General features: G+C 39.8%; 2 protein-coding genes across 3 annotated transcripts; one reads left to right on the plus strand and one right to left on the minus strand.

Moving 5' to 3' along the window:
- Positions 1 to 263: 263 nt before the first annotated feature.
- LOC109212037 (oleoyl-acyl carrier protein thioesterase 1, chloroplastic-like) lies at positions 264 to 5,706 on the plus strand. Its single transcript, XM_019375651.1, has 7 exons — positions 264 to 787; positions 2,447 to 2,580; positions 2,677 to 2,790; positions 3,327 to 3,422; positions 4,603 to 4,690; positions 4,767 to 4,835; positions 5,114 to 5,706. Exons 1-7 carry the CDS (start codon positions 452 to 454, stop codon positions 5,387 to 5,389), a joined length of 1,113 nt encoding a protein of 370 aa, XP_019231196.1. The 5' UTR covers positions 264 to 451; the 3' UTR covers positions 5,390 to 5,706.
- An 826-nt stretch (positions 5,707 to 6,532) lies between these two features.
- Positions 6,533 to 10,564, minus strand: LOC109212039 (RPM1-interacting protein 4-like). Of its 2 annotated transcripts, none has more exons than XM_019375653.1 (4): positions 10,322 to 10,564; positions 8,934 to 9,392; positions 7,492 to 7,689; positions 6,533 to 6,848 (listed from the first exon to the last, which is right to left on the minus strand). In XM_019375653.1, the coding sequence occupies exons 1-4, from the start codon at positions 10,325 to 10,327 to the stop codon at positions 6,825 to 6,827; spliced, it is 687 nt and encodes a 228-aa protein (XP_019231198.1). In that variant the 5' UTR covers positions 10,328 to 10,564; the 3' UTR covers positions 6,533 to 6,824. The 2 variants fall into 2 exon arrangements, with proteins under 2 accessions (XP_019231198.1, XP_019231197.1); XM_019375652.1 differs by having other exon boundaries at positions 7,492 to 7,692.
- Positions 10,565 to 21,142: the final 10,578 nt, after the last annotated feature.

Genomic DNA, 21,142 nt, shown 5'->3' on the forward strand with positions numbered 1-21,142 from the left:
AAAAATCTTTTTTTTTTCTTAAACTCCGTATCGAATTAACTACCTCATCTAAATTGAAACAGAGAGATTATAACTTTTTACTGACCGGTCAATTTTGTATCTTGCCATGATTGGATCCAGATCGGTTTTAGTAACCCGGGCCCGGACACTCATTTGTGTCCAAATTTATTGTTTGGGCTGGGTAGGTGAAAGTTGCCAGGAAAATGAAAACAAGTGGCATTATTTATTACTGTACTATACTAATTTATCAGTATTAAATGCCCAGCTGGCAGCTCCCCTCCCTCTCGGTCTAACTTCCTCAGGGCCTCAACCTCTAACTTCGATCTCATCGACACAAGACAAAATACGCAAAAACACAGCCCAACTCCGACACAACAAATCACTGATAACGTAAACCACACACACACACACACTTTCCTCTCTTTCTCACACACACACACACTCTTTTACAATGTTGTCACGAGCGACATATCAGGCTAATGCAGCTATTACAGATCATACTCATCACTGTTCAAATCGATTCTTCAATTCGAATTCGATTTCAATTCCCCACAGAAAATCTTTTGTTTCTTCTACTTCGGTAGCTCGAACCGGTCCGGTTTTGGCTGTAGCTACAAACGAGACGAAGAACAAGCAATTTACTTATGAGCCTAGCCTTGCGGATCGGTTAAGGCTGGGGAGTATGACGGATGATGGAATGTCGTATAAGGAAAAGTTTATTGTTAGATGTTATGAGGTTGGAATTAACAAAACTGCCACTGTTGAAACTATCGCCAATCTCTTGCAGGTCTGTTAGTTTTTCCTTTTTTCCTTTTTTGCTAAAGTTTGATTCTTTTTTTTTTTTGTTAATTTATTTTTTATACTGACTATGAGTTCCTCGTGATTTGTCTATGCATGTCTATTTCTCGAAATCATAGATTTGATGGTCTGCTTTTATGACAAGATTGATGCTTTTTTTTTGTTTTAATCAACTCTTTTACCGAATATGAGTTCTTAATTTGTCAATGCAGGTCTTTTTTTCTCAATTTTTATTATTTTCGTGCAATTGCCAAAGATTGATTTTCATTTTCGGTTTTTGTGTTAATCAGATCTTTCACTGAATATGAGGTCTTAATTTGTCAATGCATGTGTATTTTTCTCCCTTTTTCTTTTGTTTTTCTTTGACATGCAATTGGTAAATTTTGTTTGAATTAGTTGTGTTTTTTTGTTTTCTTTTGGATTAGGATACTGGTTAACTTCATTTTGTTGCTTAAACATGCTAATTTTTGCGATCTTGTCGCTAAATCAATCAGCAAACTACGCCTCAAAGCAATTCAAAGAAATTCTAATTCTATATTCTCTAGGATGTCTGGACCATAAAATGTACATGCGAACAAGCAAATCAGCGTTTTTTTTGTCTGAATTTATTATATACATTTGAGGTTACAGAATGAATTAATCAAAATCATTTTATCAACATGTCTTTGTTCTTGATATTTTTGAGTAGTTTGGTTTACCTTTATGAGCCAATCAAAGGGTTTGGCTGTATAATTCCTTTATATCCATTTCCCTTCATTCAGCCTCATTTCATTTAATACTATACCTGTCTTTTGAAGCAAATTTGACTGACCAATGTGCTTCCATTACATAAGTTGTATGTTTGGTTATGGTTGTTTGTTCTTCTTCTACAAAGAAGACGAACAAAATTAATACTCCTAGGTTAGAACCATAAAGTAGGACAAGATGATGTCTTCACAAGTTTTTTCTTATATCTGAAGGGGACTTTGTCCTGATTGTCTGTTGGGAATTTTGGTTTCTCCACTTTAAAGAGTTAAATGTTTAGCTTTTCTTTATCATTTTTGTTTCTTAAAGCTCTACATTTTCTTAAATTATTACAAGTTCTCTACTCCCTCATCAAAAATCGTAGCTTTAATTGATTTTCATTATGGTTTTGTTGCGTTCTTCATAGATGGGTCGTTTTAGTATCTTAGTGCACTAAGCATAGAATGTAGTGCACTTAGTGAATTCTACTCCCTCCTTTTCAAATGGAATGACGGTTTCGGAGTACTAGGATTAAACCATCTAATTTTAAATCTCAATTTGAATATGATACCTCAACTTTTCAAAATACAGTTTACTTATTTAAGAACTACATAAAAAGTACTATAACTCACAGATTTTTATAATTGAAAACATTCAATGTAGGATCTAATCAAAGAATCTAATCAAATTTGGGATGTTTTTCTGTAACTTTATTGTACCATCTTGGTACCTTATTAATAAAAATATTACCTTATCAAATCAAAGAAAAGATTGCTCGACTCCGGAATAGTAATGGTGGGAGCATAAAATTTGGGGGATTATCTTTTTCTTGCCTTCCTCTGTCCGATAATTATCTTTCGGCTGTCCTTTCTTTTAAACATGCAATGCTTACTTGGGTTTAATATGCTTAAACTCTGTTATGCAGGAGGTTGGATGCAACCATGCTCAAATGGTTGGATTTTCAACTGATGGATTTGCTACTACCCATACCATGAGAAAATTGCATCTCATATGGGTTACTGCTCGCCTGTACATTGAGATCTATAAGTACCCTGCTTGGTAATCTTTTTTTTTACCTTTGTGATAGTTCACTGTACTGGTTTATTTGACAAGACTGTTGCAGCCATGGTTAACGTTGGCTGTGAGATGGAACAGGAGCGATGTCATTGAAATAGAGACTTGGTGCCAAAGTGAAGGCAGGATTGGGACTAGACGTGATTGGATTCTCAGAGACTGCGCTACTGGTGATGTCATTGGAAGAGCAACCAGGTGCAGAATTTAGTATGAACTCCATATATAGACCTAACAGAAAGAATGTAGATAACACCAAAAAGATAATTTTCTTGTTGAACATCTCCAAGTGGGCATGTATGCTTCCGATCATGCAGTGTTCTTGACTTGAGTATATTTGTTGCAAATACTTAACCTAGTTGAATTACTTACCTTTTGAGTATCTGCTCTGTCACAAGTGAGGTCTACGATTCTCCATGCCACCTGGTTATTAGATCCATTTCCTGCCTTAAAATACATTTCCCACAAAGGTGGCTATTGGAACGAATGAATTCTATTTGTAAGTTACTGCATAAAAACTGAAAGGACCTCCAGGGAATGTTGTGCTTCTAAATCAACACGAATCAATGTGTTTACTTTATGAAGTCTGGGATTTGTCTGTCTTAATGATTTCTCTCTAGCATCAAAGTAACAGATCTCACTTTTTGACAATTTGTAAATCCTTTCTTTTCCTATACTTCTTGACATGTTATTCTACAAATCTTAATTTAGGACGTTATGATGTCTGATTGCAGCAAGTGGCTCATGATGAACCAGGACACAAGACGGCTTCAAAAAGTAGCTGATGAAGTTCGTGATGAGTTATCAACCTATTTTCCAAAAGAATTGAGGTAAACTTATGTTCCTCTTTTTCATTTTCTTTCTTACCCTTCCCTTTCCTGGAACTTGTAATTTTCTTAGTGAGTGAATTATTCTCGTTAAATCTAACTCTAATGAGAAGTTGCTTATGAACTTCTTGAAATTGCTATACGACAGTTGGAATGGTGTTTGGTAGGTACAGCTTCTTGCTACTGGTAAATGAAAATGTAGCTGTTAAATACTATCATAAGTTACGGTTATATCTAACACTCAAATGGTTTGGAGACATTACTGATTCGTAATTCTTTGGATTTTTATTACAGATTTATAATTAATGCATATATTTCTTGCTATTTGATGAATGTTTTTGTATCTTAGATTGATCAATGGAATAGAAGATTATAACACAAATAAAAAGTTATCCTTCTAACAATCGTAATTTATACTAGGGCCTAAAATTAAAAACTTATCCTTCTAACAATCGTAATTTACACTAGGGCCTAAAAACCATTTGATCCCAAAAACAGTTGTTTTGCTTCTGAAAACAAAAAACAAAAGGTTGTTTCTCGAGAACAAAATTTCCAACATATGCAAAACCAATTCTTCAAAACCAAATCCAAACACACACACACACACACACTGAGAGAGTTTTGCAAAAAAGCAAAACCAAAGTAAAACCAATCTGTTTCCCAACCAAATACCACATTAAGGTGTCCAGTTTCTTTTAACTCTGGTGCTAGTTTGTTTGCCAAACTTATATTCAGTGTAGTTTAGACAGTCAGACAATGATATGGGTGTCTTCTCTATCAAGCCAACTCCAATAATCAGTTTTACATTTTTATATTTCAGTGAAAAATTACACTTGAATCAACCTAACTTCTTTTTTATATGCTCACTACGTTAAAATTGGGTAGACCGAGGACGGTAAGTGAGAGAGAAAAATGACGGTCTGAAGAGCACTTCACTCTGGGGAAGCAAAATAATATCTGCCCCTTCCCTCTCTAACCAAACATATTTTAAATCGTTTTAGCAAAAAAAAAAAACATATTTTAAATTGTATCTCCTTCATAATTGTGTTGTGTAACTTGTTTCCCTGTCTACTCTGTTGCATATGCTCTGCAATGTCACTGACCTTGACTTTGTCACATGTAAGTTTTGAGTGCTGTATTTTATTGGGAACAATATCATTGATAAAGGGCACCCTAATTCCAGGTTAGCTTTTCCGGAGGAGAACAATGGCAGCCTAAAGAAAATAGCAAAACTTGAAGATCCTGCTGAGTATTCCAAGCTAGGGCTGGTGGTAGGTATCAGTTTAAAATCCCAAGTTTAATGACATTCTATTTCAAAACACTCAGGTGTTCAGTGTGTTTTGGCAGCCGCGCAGAGCTGATCTGGACATGAATCAACATGTAAACAATGTCACTTACATTGGCTGGGTTCTTGAGGTATATAGCTGGTACCTATCGCTTAAATACATGGATGTGGCCAGCCATATATACGACGCAATAATTTTTCTTTTCTTCTTGGAAACTACTGAAACTTCTGTTGCTCTTCATTGTGATAAATAATTAGACTAGTTAGGAGACTTAGTCGGTGGGGATCTTAAAGCCCATTTATCATTTGTGCTTGTAGGAAGTTATTAGAAGTACCTTGCAATTATATTTTACATCTATGGATTACTACTTACTTTATTTTGCTGACAAATAACTTGTATATATGGCAGAGTATGCCTCAAGAAATTATTGATACACATGAACTAGAAACAATCACAATAGATTATAGGCGCGAATGCCAGCAGGATGATGTGGTCGATTCACTTACGAGCTATGAGCCCATTGAGGATGCTGCTGGTTTAGAGATTCATGGTGCTGCTAATGGATCTGCTACCGCTCCAAAGGATGTAAACAAGAGCTTCTTGCATTTATTGAGATTATCAGGCGATGGACTTGAAATAAATAGGTGTCGAACTGAATGGAGAAAGAAGCCTGCAAGGATATAAGTGTCAAAATGTTTTATTATCCATTATAGCCCAATTAATCATCAGTGGAGGAGCTCTTTTTTTTTTTTGAACTTTCAGTGTTTCTATCTTTTTTCTTGTGTTTCTGCAGTTTTTGATTGTTTACCCTCTTTTCTTTTTCTTGGAGCTTTTGATAGACTTTGGTTGAGATGAGGCTTCATTGATTTGTACTAATGTTTTAGTTATGCAAATAGACAGGATGAGGAAAAAGTGTACTGTGTAATATGGGAACAATCATTGTTCTTATCATGTAATGTATGGCATGTATCTCCTGATGGTAGCTTCATTTGTTCTTATCATTTTGAGTAATCTGATTTCACCATCACCTTTGTACATCAAAGATTGCTTTTCCTTGGAAGATAGGGATTAAAAAGAAAAAGAAAAAAGAAGGGAAAATGACACTGGATAGCCGCTCTCAAAATAATAGCCGAAAAAATATATATTTTTGTGTATTTTTGTGTATTTTTTTATTCTCCTGCCGAGGGTCTATCGAAAATAGCCTCTCTGTCCTTCCAGGTAGGGTAAGGCTGCGTACATTTTACCCTCCCCGGACCTCACTTGTGGGAAATTATTGGGTTTGTTGTTGTTATATATATATATATATATATATATATATATATATATATATATATGTGAGTAGAAGGCTAGTAGGTAGTCAAGCGTTTCTCTTTGTTTTACTCTGTTCGCTAGCATTAGTGTTAGTATGATATCCTTCTATTCATTGGCTTTTACTACCTAGAGTTTAACTGCTTTCTTGACTTTGGTATTTTTTTTGTTGTTATTCTTACTTGTTGCCACCATATTATTATTTTTTGGTTTCTTCTTCTCTTCTTTCATCCGTTCTCCAGCCGAGGGTCTATCGGAAATAGCCTCTCTGCCCTTTCAGGGTAGGGGTAAGGTTGCGTACATATTAGGCTCCCCAGACCTCACTTGTGAGAAATTACTAGGCTTGTTGTTGTTATATATATATATATATATATATATATATAAGGAGGGGGCAGCACGTGTCAAAAAGATTGTATAATCATAACTTCTTCTTTTTTTAACATTTAAAATTCTTTTTTCCTTTTTCTGCCGATAGATTGATTAAGCACAATTATTAAAAACAAAAAAAAAGAACTTAAGTATAAAAATCAGATAAATATTCATAGCCTCAAAAGTATTATAGCACTACTATATTTTAAAGTGCTACCTTTGCAGAACTGAGACAAAGAGAAGTGAATTAAAATGACAAGTACACAATACAATAGCAAAAATCAGCTGAAAGCATAACAAAGGCAACAAACCACTAGCCCAAATTTATCACCAATATAAGAAACCTCTTAACACAAAAAAGATTAACATTGCAGAGGAGTTTGTTGATTTATTTACAGATCAACTATTGCTTCATATCACCAGAAAAATAGGACCCTCTTTTTCACCACAAAGGAAAGCAGCAGCTCTGCAGAATATAGAAGAGAGGATAAGAACAAGAGTGAAACAAATGGATCATTATAGCCAGTGACAAATGCAGACTTTAAACTTGACATGTTTGAACTTTAAGGTTTTTAGTGCTGAATTCATTGTACTTTTGAAATTATCGGCTCAAATTTAATATTTATTAAATACTAGTGTTTTTTTCACATACAACAACAACAACAACAACCGGTGAAATCCCACAAGTGGGGTCTGGGGATAGTAGTGTGTACGCAGACCTTACCCCTACCCCGGAGGAGTAGAGAGGTTGTTTCTGTAAGATCCTCGGCTCGAGAGGATGAATAGAAACAATCAAATCTCAGCTACAATAGCCAGGAAAATGATAACTACAATGTAAGAACTAGAAAAAAAAAATAGATGGAGGAAAGCAATAGCACTAGAAAAAGCAACAAGCAGTAACCACGACAAGATGCTAGAAAACCGAAGCGGAAGATAATAGGAAATAGCCATATAATACTAGCAATCTAGGAACAATGACAAGAAACTAGTGGTTTTTCACGTACATATGATTATTCATGTTCCGTATTGAAAATACTGGATTCAGTTGAACCTATTGAACAGAAGCATCCGCCTCTGAATATAGAAAAGAGCACAAGTGATAGCAGTACCTTTTGCTTTTCGTTTCGTTGATGCCTTTCGGTACTGTAAGATGTTCTACCAGGTGTGCCTAGCACATTTCCAGAGCCTCTGTTCCTTTCATTTCTTTCATTTCGCACTTTGTTAAAAACCTCAGAGTAGTTTTCTGCAGATTGAGGATCATTCTCATCCCATCCGCCAAATTTTGGAACTACAGCTCCTCTATCAGGCTGCTAGAAGAAGGAGAAATCACAGCTAATGAGATGAATAAAAGAATGCTCCCTTAGTTCAATTTCAGTGTCACACTAGTGAACTTACAAGTGAGCTGTAAAGGTAGAAAAAAACAGATCAATCAAGAGATAGTGGTTCGGTTTTTTCCTAAGCAAGGACGGACGAGTGACGATTGGCCTGGGAGAGTGTCTCAAATGCTGATACCATTTTATAAATAAGCCAATAAAAAAAGATAAGTAGAAGCCAGTGAAAGTGAAAGAGGAGTAAGCCGGGTACGACGAAGCCCTAGGCCTAAGGGGCACTACGTAAACAAGTACAGACCAACTTTTTAAGGTCAAACTCAAAGGTTTAATCTACTTAAAAGCACAGAAGTTTCAAAATGCATGGGCAGCCCAGTGCACAAAGCATCTCGCGTTCACACAGGATTCAGGAAGTTTCAAAATACATGATTACTATAATATTTTCATGCAGATTTAGATGCAGCAAAAATCAGCTGGACCTCAAAATTACAATAACATACCCGGTATTATTCCACATCGTGGGGGCTGGAGAGGGTAGTGTGTACGCAGATCTTACCCCTACCTTGAGAAGAAAGAGAGACTGCTTCCAATAGACCCTTGGCTCAGGAAAACATAAGCACCACATGTGATTGCAGTATTGTTTAAACTAATTGGTAACATGTGATCTAAGAGCCATGTAGCTTCTATTAAACGAAAAGTATCAAGAACATAACTTATATACATTGATAGTGTCAGGAAATATATCCTAACTTGTTGTAGCAGATGATCTATCTTATTTTCCATATTACTAATCTCAAGAACGATTACCAGTAGTTATCTTTTAGTGACTCGTCAGCATATAGTCAGTATATACAAGGTAATTAAACTCAAAGTATCAAGTGCATTTCCTATCATTTCCAGAAATGGCTAACATATCTTACTAATTAGCTTATTATCTCAGTCAAATAGGATAAGTAAGGCATGCAATCACAAGTTGTAAGTATCTATCTTCGATATTATGAAAGATCATCCCGGTGCACTAAGCTCTCGCTATGCACGGGATCGTAGGAAATGTCGGACCACAAGGGTCTATTGTACGCAGTCTTACCCTGCATTTCTGCAAGAGGCTGTTTTCACGGCTCGAACCAGTTACCTCCTGGTCACATGGCAGCAACTTTACCAATTACGCCAAGGCTCCCTTCTTCGATGTTATGAAAGATGAAATAGAAAAGGAAGAAACATACACTTTCTTTCTTCAGTTGATGCCTCCCGGGAGTAGCACGAGCACTTTCAAATGATCTACCAGGAGTAGTACCATGGCTACTATCATATGAATTCTTCCCTTCCCAAGCAGGCGAAGCAGCTACTCGTCCTGATATCTTTGCCTGCTGAGAATATGGATGAATTGGTGATTTAGCAATGTTGTGATCAGATCCTGCAGTTTGTCTAGCAGGTCGAGTTGAGTTTGATCCACGACCAGCTCCATTACGTTGTTGAATATCACCATGTTCTTTACTCACGCGACGTTTTTGTTCCTCCCTTTGAGTTTTAGGAGCAAAATTGTGAAACATGTCTGGATTTTCTTGAGGGTCATTTGGATTTATCATCTTTCCACCACGAGTTTTCCTTGCATTGTCAAAAAAGACAGTATAGGGAGTGTTGTCTTCACTTTCCCAATTGCCAAATTTTGGCACATTTGGACGCTGCAGTAACAATTAGAACAAAATTCAACAAATTGTGAGTGTCTGGTGCGACCAAAGTTTTTTTCCAAAAAAAAAAGAAAAAAAAGAAAAGTAGTGTCGTCTTATGTGATCAAAGGGTGTTTGGTATGACGGAAATCATTATATGATCTGTGAATATGGAAAAAAAAGAACCACTGACAACCAAACAGAAATATTATATTATAGTATAACTTTATAGTTAGGTAAAAGAAAAAATAACAGCCTGATTTGTTCAATAGGCTTATTATCTATTTAGGAATTTACTGAACTACATATATGAAATAGACTCAGATATACAACAACAACAACACAACAATTACGCATCAGTCTGGAACATATTGATTTCAGCCATATAAATCTTTTTTTTTTTGTGATGACCGAGAAATCCGTCAGGGGCCAATCCTTTGAACCAACCGCAGCCTTTGAAACTCGGTAGATAATGGGCCCGCCCCTCTACCCTTCTCCACTTAAATACCAGGCTTTGCTTTGCATGATGTGAGGGCTTGAACCTGTGACCTAAGACACAAATCCACCACCCTTTGCCACTTGAGCTTGGCCCTGGGGGCCATATAAATCATCAACATCCATGTCGCACTATTTAAGCTCATCTCAATCCAACAATATGATAACTAGTTTCTCTAACAAGAATAAAAGACTACAGCAAATAATGGACCTAAAGTAAACGTAATTCGATGACAAAACTTAACCCAGATATAACATAATAAATAAATAAGTAGTAATAAATAATTACACAAGTAATTAGGCCTCAGTCACAGATTGCAGAGCAATTTGGAGTGAAACAGTGGGAATAAAAGACCCAAAAAAAAAAGAGGCAACAAAAGGGCATACAACTGCTATTATCTTACATTAAATCATGAACCAGAAAATCAGAAATAAACGAAAAAACTTACTGCCATTGCTCTTCACCAAGCTTTTTGGAACAAACCTTCAGAATTTCCTGAGAAAAAAAAAAGAAACTATGCAATAACTCAAAAGAGAGAGAGAGAAGGAGAAAGAAGGTGCAGAGGCAGAAGAATTTAAGAGAGAAATATATATATAAATTGTGAGATTTATTTTAGCAACCATTGACTCTACTGCCATAGCTGGTAATAGTTGACTATTCGCCTCTCCTTTTATTCTTTGGTTAAGTCTTCGCACGTCGTCTTTCTCAAAGTCTTCCTCAAATTTTACCCCCATGCACACACTGACAGCAGCGTTGAACTATATTTTAGTGAGTTTTATTTTATCCTCCTTATATATTTGCCCCTAAATTCGTCAAAAAATTACACTACATATAAGGCAAAATTCGGTTTGCGCCTCTATACACAACCCAAAAACATAGTTCAGTCATTGACGGATCCAGAATTTATAGGTCGTGGGTGCTTCAATAATTTTAGTGTAAATTCTAAATGGTCACACATAATCATCGTGGATGCCCATAGTCAATTATTCAAAAAATTTAGGTATTATCTATGAATATATTACATAATTTGGCCAAATCTAATGGGAGTTTCAGCACCCATACCTCCAAAGGTAGATCCGCCAGGCGCCACTTAGCTCAGTGGTCAAGGAGCTTCAAAACATTTGTGAGGTTGCTGATTTAATTTTCACTTACCATCGTTACTTTTGATTCTTTAACTTTTTTTTTTGAACCTCCTTAACGAAAATCATACCCCCGCCCATATTGGTCGTAATCTGACCATTTCGACCTGGGCGGTCACGACCGCATTTTTGTCGTTAAGAAGAAGGTCGGAGTTAATCTAATCCCTCCTCTTAACCCATTCGGCATGACAACAAGAGCAGTATCTTTCCACGATCGGGAAGTCTCGTTGCCCTAGGCACGCCAAAGTCGCGGCAGGGGCAAGAGAATTATTTCAACTATATATACGTGAGAAAAGGGAGAAAAGAGGAGGGACTCTCGGATGACCAGAGGGCTCCTAAAAAGCTACATTCGGAGATCCCTAAATGAAGGGGTGATTGTAATTCCTCTCCCCCCCCCCCTCCTGGGAGGGAGATGAACAATATTCAATTTTAATAAGATCTTCATTTCTAGATTCATTCAATGTTTAATTGCTATCATACAATCCTTCGATCCGGTATTGATTAGGTTTGGCTAAGATTTACCCCTTCATCTTTGATTGATTTGTCCAAAAAAGATTTCAAATTTTTTGAGTCAAACAATTTGGCACCGTCTGTGGGGATTTCCTAGTGAAAATTCCTAGTTATTCCCAGATCGAAGCTAAGAAGCACGAGAAGAGAACCCAACCCACACCAGATATAAAGGAAGCGCGTCGAGGGAAAAGAGGCCAAAACAGATTCGCGAGAGCTGTAATTCCTTGCTCTATCGGCCTCGAATATCCCGAACAAGGCGAAATGTGCTGCAATCCGGTTTCTCCCCTTCCCTCAAAGCCGCTGGGCAGAGGCGAGAAACATCTCATCCTCATCCCCCATATTTCGTCAAACCAGGTACACAAAATTCGCGCGAGCGAACAAACGCAGGGGTACCCAGATTGAGAAGCCAAAAATCAATTAGGCACACCCGAAACCCTCCCGGCCGGCGGCGTCCTCGAGACTAATGCTCGAAGTCGAACGGGAAACTGCAACACGCGCACAACGCGAGTACGAAATATCAACATTTCGTGTCCACGGTGTTGGACCATCTGATGCGGGCGACGCTGACCAAACTGGGACTCCCACGAAAAGCCTTCGCCATCAAAGTGAAGGATTTGACCTTGCTCGAATCACGACGGGTTGTTATTTCGATAAGTTCGAAATAACGCCCTTAAGGCCAAGGGCCTTCGCCATCAAAGTGAAGGATTCGACCTTGCTCGAATCACGACGGGTTGTTATTTCGATAAGTTCGAAATGACGCCCTTAAGGCCAAGGGCCTTTGCCATCAAAGTGAAGTATTCGGCCTTGCTCGAATCACGACGGGTTGTTATTTCGATAAGTTTGATATAATGCCCTTAAGGCCAAGGGCCTTCGCCATCAAAGTGAAGGATTCGACCTTGCTCGAATCACGGCGGGTTGTTATTTCGATAAGTTCGAAATAACGCCCTTAAGGCCAAGGGCCTTCGCCATCAAAGTGAAGGATTGGACCTTGTTCGAATCACTACGGGTTGTTATTTCGATAAGTTCGAAATAACGCCCTTAAGGCCAAGGGCCTTCGCCATCAAAGTGAAGGATTCGACCTTGCTCGAATCACGACGGGTTGTTATTTCGATAAGTTCGAAATGACGCCCTTAAGGCCAAGGGCCTTCGCCATCAAAGTTAAGGATTCGACCTTGTTCGAATCACGACGGGTTGTTATTTTGATAAGTTCGAAATAACGCCCTTAAGGCCAAGGGTCTTCGCCATCAAAGTTAAGGATTTGACCTTGCTCGAATCACGACGGGTTGTTATTTTGATAAGTTCAGAATAACGCCCTTAAGGCCAAGGGCCTTCGCCATCAAAGTTAAGGATTCGACCTTGTTCGAATCACGACGGGTTGTTATTTCGATAAGTTCGAAATAACGCCCTTAAGGCCAAGGGCCTTCGCCATCAAAGTTAAGGATTCGACCTTGCTCGAATCACGACGGGTTGTTATTTCGATAAGTTCGAACTGACGCCCTTAAGGCCAAGGGCCTTCGCCATCAAAGTGAAGGATTCATCCTTGCTCGAATCACGACGTGTTATTATTTCGATAAGTTCGAAATAACGCCCTTAAGGCCAAGGGCCTTCTCCATCAAAGTTAAGGATTCGACCTTGTTCGAATCACGACGGGTTGTTATTTCGATAAGTTCAAAATAACGCCCTTAAGGCCAAGGGCCTTCGCCATCAAAGTGAAGGATTCGACCTAACTCGAATCACGATGGAACGTTATTTCGATGAGTTCGAAATAACGCCCTCAAGGCCAAGGGCCTCCGCCATCAAAATCAAAGATTCGACCTCACTCAAATCATGACGGGCTGTCATCCCGGTGAATTCGAAATAAATCCCTTTACAGCTAAGAGCCGTCACCTTCACAGAAAAAGGAAAGACTGGGACTCGTCAAACGAGCTCCCGTCTCGTGCCAAGGCCACAAATAATCAGTAACAAAAATCGAAGTACAAAACATATAACGAAGAACTCTTTATTATTGAAAAGTCATGAATGCGGACTATTGCCGCTTACAACAGGCCCATGCCAACAAATAAAAAAAAAGGGGGAAAAGAAAAAGATGGAACGAACGGATACCAGCTCACCAACAAAAAAAAACAGCAACGAAGTACAAATATTTTTCATTCGGCGTCGCTACTGCCGCCATCATCACCATCCCTACGAGGGTCATCATCATCACCATCTGTGCCCCCATTGGCCTCGGGTGTCGCCGCGTCATACCCACAGTTGATGCGAGCATCGCGATCTTTCGCTCGCACTTCCTCATACGCAGCTTCTGTCACGGTGCCCGCTTCCAACAAACTCTTATAAATGTCACCTGGGCCTCGGCATAGACCCAAAGCTCATGAATCTAGCGGGAAAAGGCAGCATGAGACGGTTCAGCTCGAGCCCTCAATCGTTCATTCTCCGCTTCTAGGGCCGCGACTCGATCTGCTAGAACCAAAGCCTCCTGGTCGATCGTGCCAATCTGCTCCTCGAGCCTCGCCTCCATGAGGGTTGTTGTTGCCATCTCCGACTCCTGCTCAGACCGGAGTACGCGAATGGTTTTTTCTAGAGCCGCCGCCTTCGCCGAAGCCTCGGACCAGGACCTCTCAATGTGCTCTAGGTTAACAACCTTACTCTCCAATGCAGCCAGCTTCCCTCTCCATTCCGCGCCCATAGCCTCGACCCGGATCAAGTTCTGGTCCATCTCCGACTGCATGGACCTCAGCTTTCCCTGTAAATACTCACACTCTGCGGCGACACCCTTGCAAACTTCGAGCTCCTCATCCTTGAGGCGAAGTTGCTCCTCGAGCTTGCTCTTACTGCGGATCGTCTGCATCAACTCTTGGTCCCTTTTCTCCAACTCCTCGCCCAGAGCCCGGTTGCGGGGATCCGTCCTCAGCCGCTCGTGCAACTCACGACATCTGTTATGATAGCGACGGTACTTCTCTAGCATCTTCAAGAAAATCCTTGCCCGAATATTGGCCCTGCGAATGCTTTCTACCTCCACCATGTGCGTCTGAAAATCATAAGGACGAAGTCAGAGTAATATTTTTGGATAAAAAAAGGAAAAAATACTTAAAGGCGAGAACAGAATACAACATACCCTCAAGCCCATGACGGCCACCTCGTCCCTCAACTCGGCATCAGAGATATTCCGCAGGGACTCATTCTCAGCTTCCGAACATAGCAGGCTAAATTGCGGAACCAAATTATCCCCCTCTACCAAGAGGTTAACATCGGAAGGAAATTGGAGAATGCGAGCCGATCCCCCCGCGTGGACCACCGAATGAGTAATGCCTTCCTCAAACATCCTAACGTCATCAGGATCCAGGTCTGACTCAGATTCGTATTCGTCAATCATCACGCCTTTTCCCCTCTCTGCTGCTGAAGGAGGAGCACGACCCGCTGTGGAAGAAGAGGGCACATCCGAAGTCACAATAGCCGCACCAGAGGTCTGGTTCTCTACTCCGACGGGGTGTTGACCATCAGTAACAACGGGGACTTCTGGCTGAGCCGTTGCGGCAACCGTCGTCCCTAGGAACTCACCCCCGGCGCCAGTCTCGACGACTCGCCCCGCCCTTACAGGAGACACCGCAGCAACACTTCCACCCGAGCCCGTCGGGGGAGATTCGTCTAGGATAATCACTATCGGAGGCGCCATCTCAAACTCCACCCTTCGTCTCTTCGGCGATCCCTCCTCTTTCCCAGTCGATGGTGATTCATTCATAGGACGAACGGTACTGGACGGGACCTCGTCTTGAGAGGCAGCCCTTGCTGGAGTAACTAGGGCCGCAATCTCGACCGAAGTTGCCCTCGACGAAGGACGAGTAGCAGGCGCCGCAACAAGACGAGCGGTCGCAGCCGATTGACGCCAGGCTAATTGAGGGGCCCTGGTTCTCCGCACTCTCCCTGACAGCGACAAACGAGGTATAAAAGGTAAAACGAAAAACGAATAAAGAAAGAGAATAATAAAAAGGGACGTCATCTCACCTGTAAGGGGTCTACGTCCAAATCTCTCATGAAAAGTCGACCAAGTGCGAACCTCCGCTGTGTGGGGAAGGATGGCCTCCACCCATTCACGAATCCCTTCAAGAGGCGACGAGGGCAACTTCTCGGCTACGGAATAATAAGGCAGTTCAGCATTCGCAAAAAGGAAAGAAAGAAGAAGAAAAGGACAAATCGAACATTTCGATTAATCAAAGATGCAAACTTACGGGCAAAATTCCATCTCTCTGGGAACGTCGTCGGGTCCGCCACAATATGTTCGGTCTGCACATAGAAAAAATTCTCATAGAAGCGACGATTGGTTCTATCATCCATCCCCACTACTAGGCCCTTCGATCCCCGAGGACGCGCATGAATCATCGAACCTCGAATCAATTGGCGGGCAGAAAGGCTGAGCACATGGCCCAGAGTGACCTCACGACCGGCAAGCTCCGCGTATTTGAGTAGCATGAGGAACAACTTGTACAGGTAAGGAGAAAGCTGAGTAGGGCATACCTCATAGTAACGGCAGAAATCCACCACTAGCATAGGAAGCGGGAGCGTGTACCCCACAATGAAGGGATAGGCATAGAACATACAAAAACCAGGACGGTCGAATTGAATTCGGTCGTCCCTCCCTGCCGGTTGTATCTCGACGAAACTGGGGATCCCCCATCGTTCCCTCAAATCGGCGATCCCTCTCTCCCCTATAAGGGGAGCAATATCCTCCGGCTCCGTTCCACCCCCGATGCTGAAGTCGATCGCGTCCCTCCTTGGGCAGGGGACAATCTCATCCACCGAGGGAACCCCTTCATCATCTATCGTATCCACCCCTCCGGTGGCCGGAACAAGGTTCTCAGTTACCGGCGGGGCAACGGGAAGATTGTCACGGGAGGAGTCACCAGCCATTTCTAGCCGAAAGCAAAAACTCACCGGGGCAAGTGAGGAGATTAGGGATTGCGATAAGCAAGAAAGCAAGCAAGAAATCAAGATATCAGAAAAGGAGATATCTGGGGAATTCCCTGAAAATGAACACTGAAGTGTGAGGGGCAGATGATAAGACTTCTCTATTTATAATAGACATAAATTCCCCGAGCTCGAAACCCAATAGTCGCCATCCAAATTCGACAGGACGCGAAATGTTTCAGTTCCTCCGAAACGTGTGCTACAATAACGGTGGGCACGAAGCAACGATTCATTTACCAACCGGCGTTTCAATTTCGAAACCGTTGTAACGGCGCATGAGTAACAAGAAAACATTCCCACACCCTCCGAAATACGCCAAGCTGTTATTTCGATAAGGCAAAAATATCGTCCTTAAGGCCGAGAGCCTTCACCATTGAAACAAAAGCGGGATTCGACCTTGTTCGAATCACGACGGGCCATTATTTCAATAAGCTCAAAGCAACACCCTCAAGGCCAAGGGCCTTCGCCGTCCGCGAAACGGAATGTATCAACCTTGATCAAGCTCAGACAGGCCATTATTTCAATAAGTTTGCAGAGCCCGACTAAAGGACAGAATGGGGGGTCAGATTCCTCTCGACTAAGTCGCACACATGTTCCGTCCGCCGGGACCGATTAGGCACGACCTCGATGAACGGAGGGACTAACTGTATTGGTCGTAATCTGACCATTTCGACCTGGGCGGTCACGACCGCATTTTTGTCGTTAAGAAGAAGGTCAGAGTTAATCTAATCCCTCCTCTTAACGCAATCGGCATGACGACAAGAGCAGTATCTTTCCACGACCAGGAAGTCTCGTTGCCCTAGGCACGCCAAAGTAGCAGCAGGGGCAAGAGAATTATTTCAACTATATATACGTGAGAAAAGGGAGAAAAGAGGAGGGACTCTCGGATGACCAGAGGGCTCCCAAAAAGCTACATTTGGAGATCCCTAAATGAAGAGGTGATTGTAATTCCTCCCCCCCCCCCCCCCCAAAAAAAGATTTCAAGTTTTTTGAGTCAAACACCGCCGCTGCCCCTAAACTACTCGAAATGGGTTTACTTTGCCCTCCACTTATATTTTTGGCACACAAGTACCTCAATGTTAGCCAAGTAGTTCAAAAATACTCCTGCCGTTAGTCAAGTAGTTCAAAATTGTTCTCTCCGCTAACGGTTGCTCCAGCTTGGATAGAAAAGGGCCAATTTTGGTTAGGGAGTCAAAAACGAATGGGATATTATTATTTTTAGCTCGCGCAAGAAATTATTTATATTCGATAACCGAAAAATTAAAACTTGTATAATTTTTTTTATATAACATACATAATGTATATATATACAAAATATAAAAAAAATTATACATTTTTTCGGCTGTTATTGAGAGCGACTATACAATGTCATTTTTTCAAAACGAAATGAAGGGCAAATTTGTCCCATTTCGAATAATTCAAGCGCAAAATTGATAAATTTTTGGTATGATGAGCCTTCCCTTGATGAGTTTTATTTCAATGAATATTGACTACATGATTTAAATCATAAATAAAAAAAAATTGCTCGTTTCTAGGATTCCTCCTTCTAAAATAAAAAAAGAAAATTGTTGAAAGTTAAAGCAAGCACAGCTCATAATATTTGACCAAAATTATATTCCAATTTCCAAGTTCTTTAGCAACGTTAGCATCACTCATAATTAATGTAGCTCTTTGTTCTTTAAACTGTTCTAAAAATGGCGCTTCAGAATAAAAGAAATCATGTATACAGTACATATACTAGTATTATTACCAGATAAAAATCAAGCTTATTGTCTTATGTTTGACTTGGTTTGTTTAAAGGTTATAATTTCACTCGTTATTAGAATAAATTAATGGCGTTTACCGTGAAGGTGGTAGGTTAGCCAGCTGACTAGTCTAATAATCTTCCTAATAAATTAGTAACAGCTGAATATAATATAAGAATAGAAGAGGAATGAGATATAATCAAATTAGCGAGGCTAAATATTTAAGGTTCCCTCACTTTTAACCAGATGCAGAACCTTTTGGGAGAGAACGTTTACAGTGTCGCGGAACAAGAACTTTTATCGGGGGGATTCAAATATTAAGAAGTAAACTCACGAAGAAGCCAAGTGATGTCAATATATAGTGTATATACATATAATTTTCTTACAGAACTACATAGTATAATAATTAAGCGTTATCGCTAAGGTTTTTCTCACTATCGTTTAAGGTTGCACGCGGAGTGACTCTAATACCATATGTAACAACTCAGCCCAATATTGATATTGTCCACTTTGGGCCTAAGCCTGCACGGCTTTAAAATGTGTCACTAGGGTTTAAGGCATGTTTACTTATATACCAAGCATCTATTTCGTGTTTTTGTCGATGTGAGATTTGCTTAGGATGTCACATGCTTTTTAGATAAAGCAGTGTCGGTTGACACCCCTTGAATATATGTTGCTCCACTCAGAGGCGGAGCCAGGATTTCACGTTTATGGATTCAGGATTCTGATCGTATTAAGTTATTGGGTTCTAAATTAACAATGTACATACATTTAATAAATTTTTAAGAAAAATATAGGATTTGAATTAAAACTACTGGGTTCGGCCGACCCGATTCCGACACTCTAGCTCCGCCCTTGGCTCCGCCGTTAAATGTTTATACCCTTTAATAAACTTATCAAATTCAAATCCGAATTAGTCACACTAAACTTTGTGACGGTTAAAAAAAAAGGAAAGAAAAAATCAAGTCAACATCTGGTAAGGCTGGGTCGTAAGTACTCGTGAACATCTTTGTTGACTTTGTCGTTCGACCATTAAATGTTTCTCTGTGTGAGCTACCATCTCCCCAAGTTGTCTAAATAATCTATTACGACCCAATAAAATATTTGCAAAATTGTCATTTGGGGAATTGTTGCTTCTTCTTTTTTCTCCGAGAAATTTTCATAAAGCACTATCTTTTAGTGGTAATTAGCTATCTATAGATACCATTTGCTATATTACGGATTGTAGATACATTTTCTGTTGTTATAAGATGTATTAGATGTATTTAAGCTATTGTATTCATGAATACAATAGCAAAAATAGGCGTGAATCAGGGAAGTCCAGCTAATCAGTTGTTGTATTCGAGTGTATTCGACTGTATTCATGGCATGAAACATGGGATTACAGCTGGACAGATTATTGTATTCGACTGTATTCACAGCGTGAAACAGGGGATTACACTTTTTTTAAACGGAAAATGTATCAATTAACATAATAGACTCCTAATATAACTCAACAAACTCAATTATAACACACAAAATTTGTATTTCCGGTTGTAAAAAAGATTCTCAACCGAAAAATACCCCCAAAACATAGCAATCTTCAGAGAAATTATATAATACATCTGAATACATAAATTATATTAATTAAAAAAATATATGAATACATTCATGGTATATAGCGAGACAGTGAATACAATGAAATACATGGAATACAGCGGGATACATTGAAATACAATAAATAAAAAGACAGTGAATACAATGAAATACATGAAATATAGCGAGATACATTGAATAACAATGAATACAATACAGCGTGATACGTTGAAAATACATTGAAATATATTAACAGAAAATCAAGTTGCTCAACCCCAAACTCTGTCATCTTTGTTCACGAACAAACCCTAATTTCCGGCGAATCCACCATGGAGTAATGGTGGCAGAATAAGGAGCTGTTAATCACCATTAACGAGCAGATGATTAACAACTTTTGAAGCAGCAACAACATAATCTTCATATAAATCAAACATGATGAGGATGTGCCTTCTCGCTAACCACCCAATCAAACTACGACCTTGAGTTCCAAGCAGTTTTGGCAAGAACTTTCGAAGTTCATTCATCTCCATTCTCTCAAAAAAAAATTTTAATACTAGAGCCTGATGTAGGCCTTCTTCAACAGTGAACTTTCCAAGTTCCTCCATAGTAAACACAACAGTAGGTTCTCCATGAACTATTTCAATAGGTTTAAGAATTGTTTTTGATGGATTTTGAGCAGGTTTGTTTGTGAGCACTCTCGTAGCGTATGTAGTGGCTGGGTTAGGGTTTAAATTCGTCTCTCCCACGGCGGCATGTATCAAAGTAGAGAGAGAAAGAAAATAGTGTAACTGAATAGCGTATTTAGTGGCTTAAGGGTAGGAGGTAACCCAAAATAGATATTTTGGTATAAACATTAAAAGGTATCTATAGAATATAATTTTTTTAAATGGTATTTATTTAAAATAAATAAGGTGTTAACTTTTGCTATAGGAGGTAAAAATTCCTTTTTCTCCTAGTATACAGTTAAAATCGGGCTATTCGATTTTACCATTTGACCGAGGCTAGGGGTTGCATCAAAGGTCGGCCCCGTAGTGTGTCAGACCAAAGCACGATGATAAGGTACCGAGTGTGGGATTCGAAGTACCTATCGAGATCGAGGCCAGTAGCGACCAAGACCAAATGAGACAGACATCGTAATAACGGAAAGGCGAGATATCCGTGACTGGTCGAAGATCATGGCGAAAATGGTTAATTAGCTAATCATGGGATTTTCTTCTGTAATTAGAGTTATACCATAAGTAGAATTCCTCTACTATATAAAGGGGAGTTCTAATCATTTATAGGACACATTGTTCACACATATCAAAGCAATATAACACTTTCTCTTTAGCTTATATT

This window comes from Nicotiana attenuata, unplaced genomic scaffold, assembly GCF_001879085.1.
Source record: "Nicotiana attenuata strain UT unplaced genomic scaffold, NIATTr2, whole genome shotgun sequence".
Lineage (NCBI taxonomy): Eukaryota > Viridiplantae > Streptophyta > Magnoliopsida > Solanales > Solanaceae > Nicotiana > Nicotiana attenuata.

Bases quoted from the DNA above. Each gene is read 5' to 3' on its own strand.
- LOC109212037 (XM_019375651.1), top strand. From the start codon at position 452: ATGTTGTCACGAGCGACATATCAGGCTAATGCAGCTATTACAGATCAT. The intron at 788-2,446 runs GTCTGTTAGTTT...TCTGTTATGCAG, and splicing joins CTATCGCCAATCTCTTGCAG to GAGGTTGGATGCAACCATGC. The intron at 2,581-2,676 runs GTAATCTTTTTT...GAGATGGAACAG, and splicing joins ATCTATAAGTACCCTGCTTG to GAGCGATGTCATTGAAATAG.
- LOC109212039 (XM_019375652.1), bottom strand. The intron at 7,693-8,933 runs GTATGTTTCTTC...TCCTTCTTCTAG, and splicing joins ATCAACTGAAGAAAGAAAGT to CAGCCTGATAGAGGAGCTGT. The intron at 6,849-7,491 runs GTACTGCTATCA...TATATTCTGCAG, and splicing joins AACGAAACGAAAAGCAAAAG to AGCTGCTGCTTTCCTTTGTG.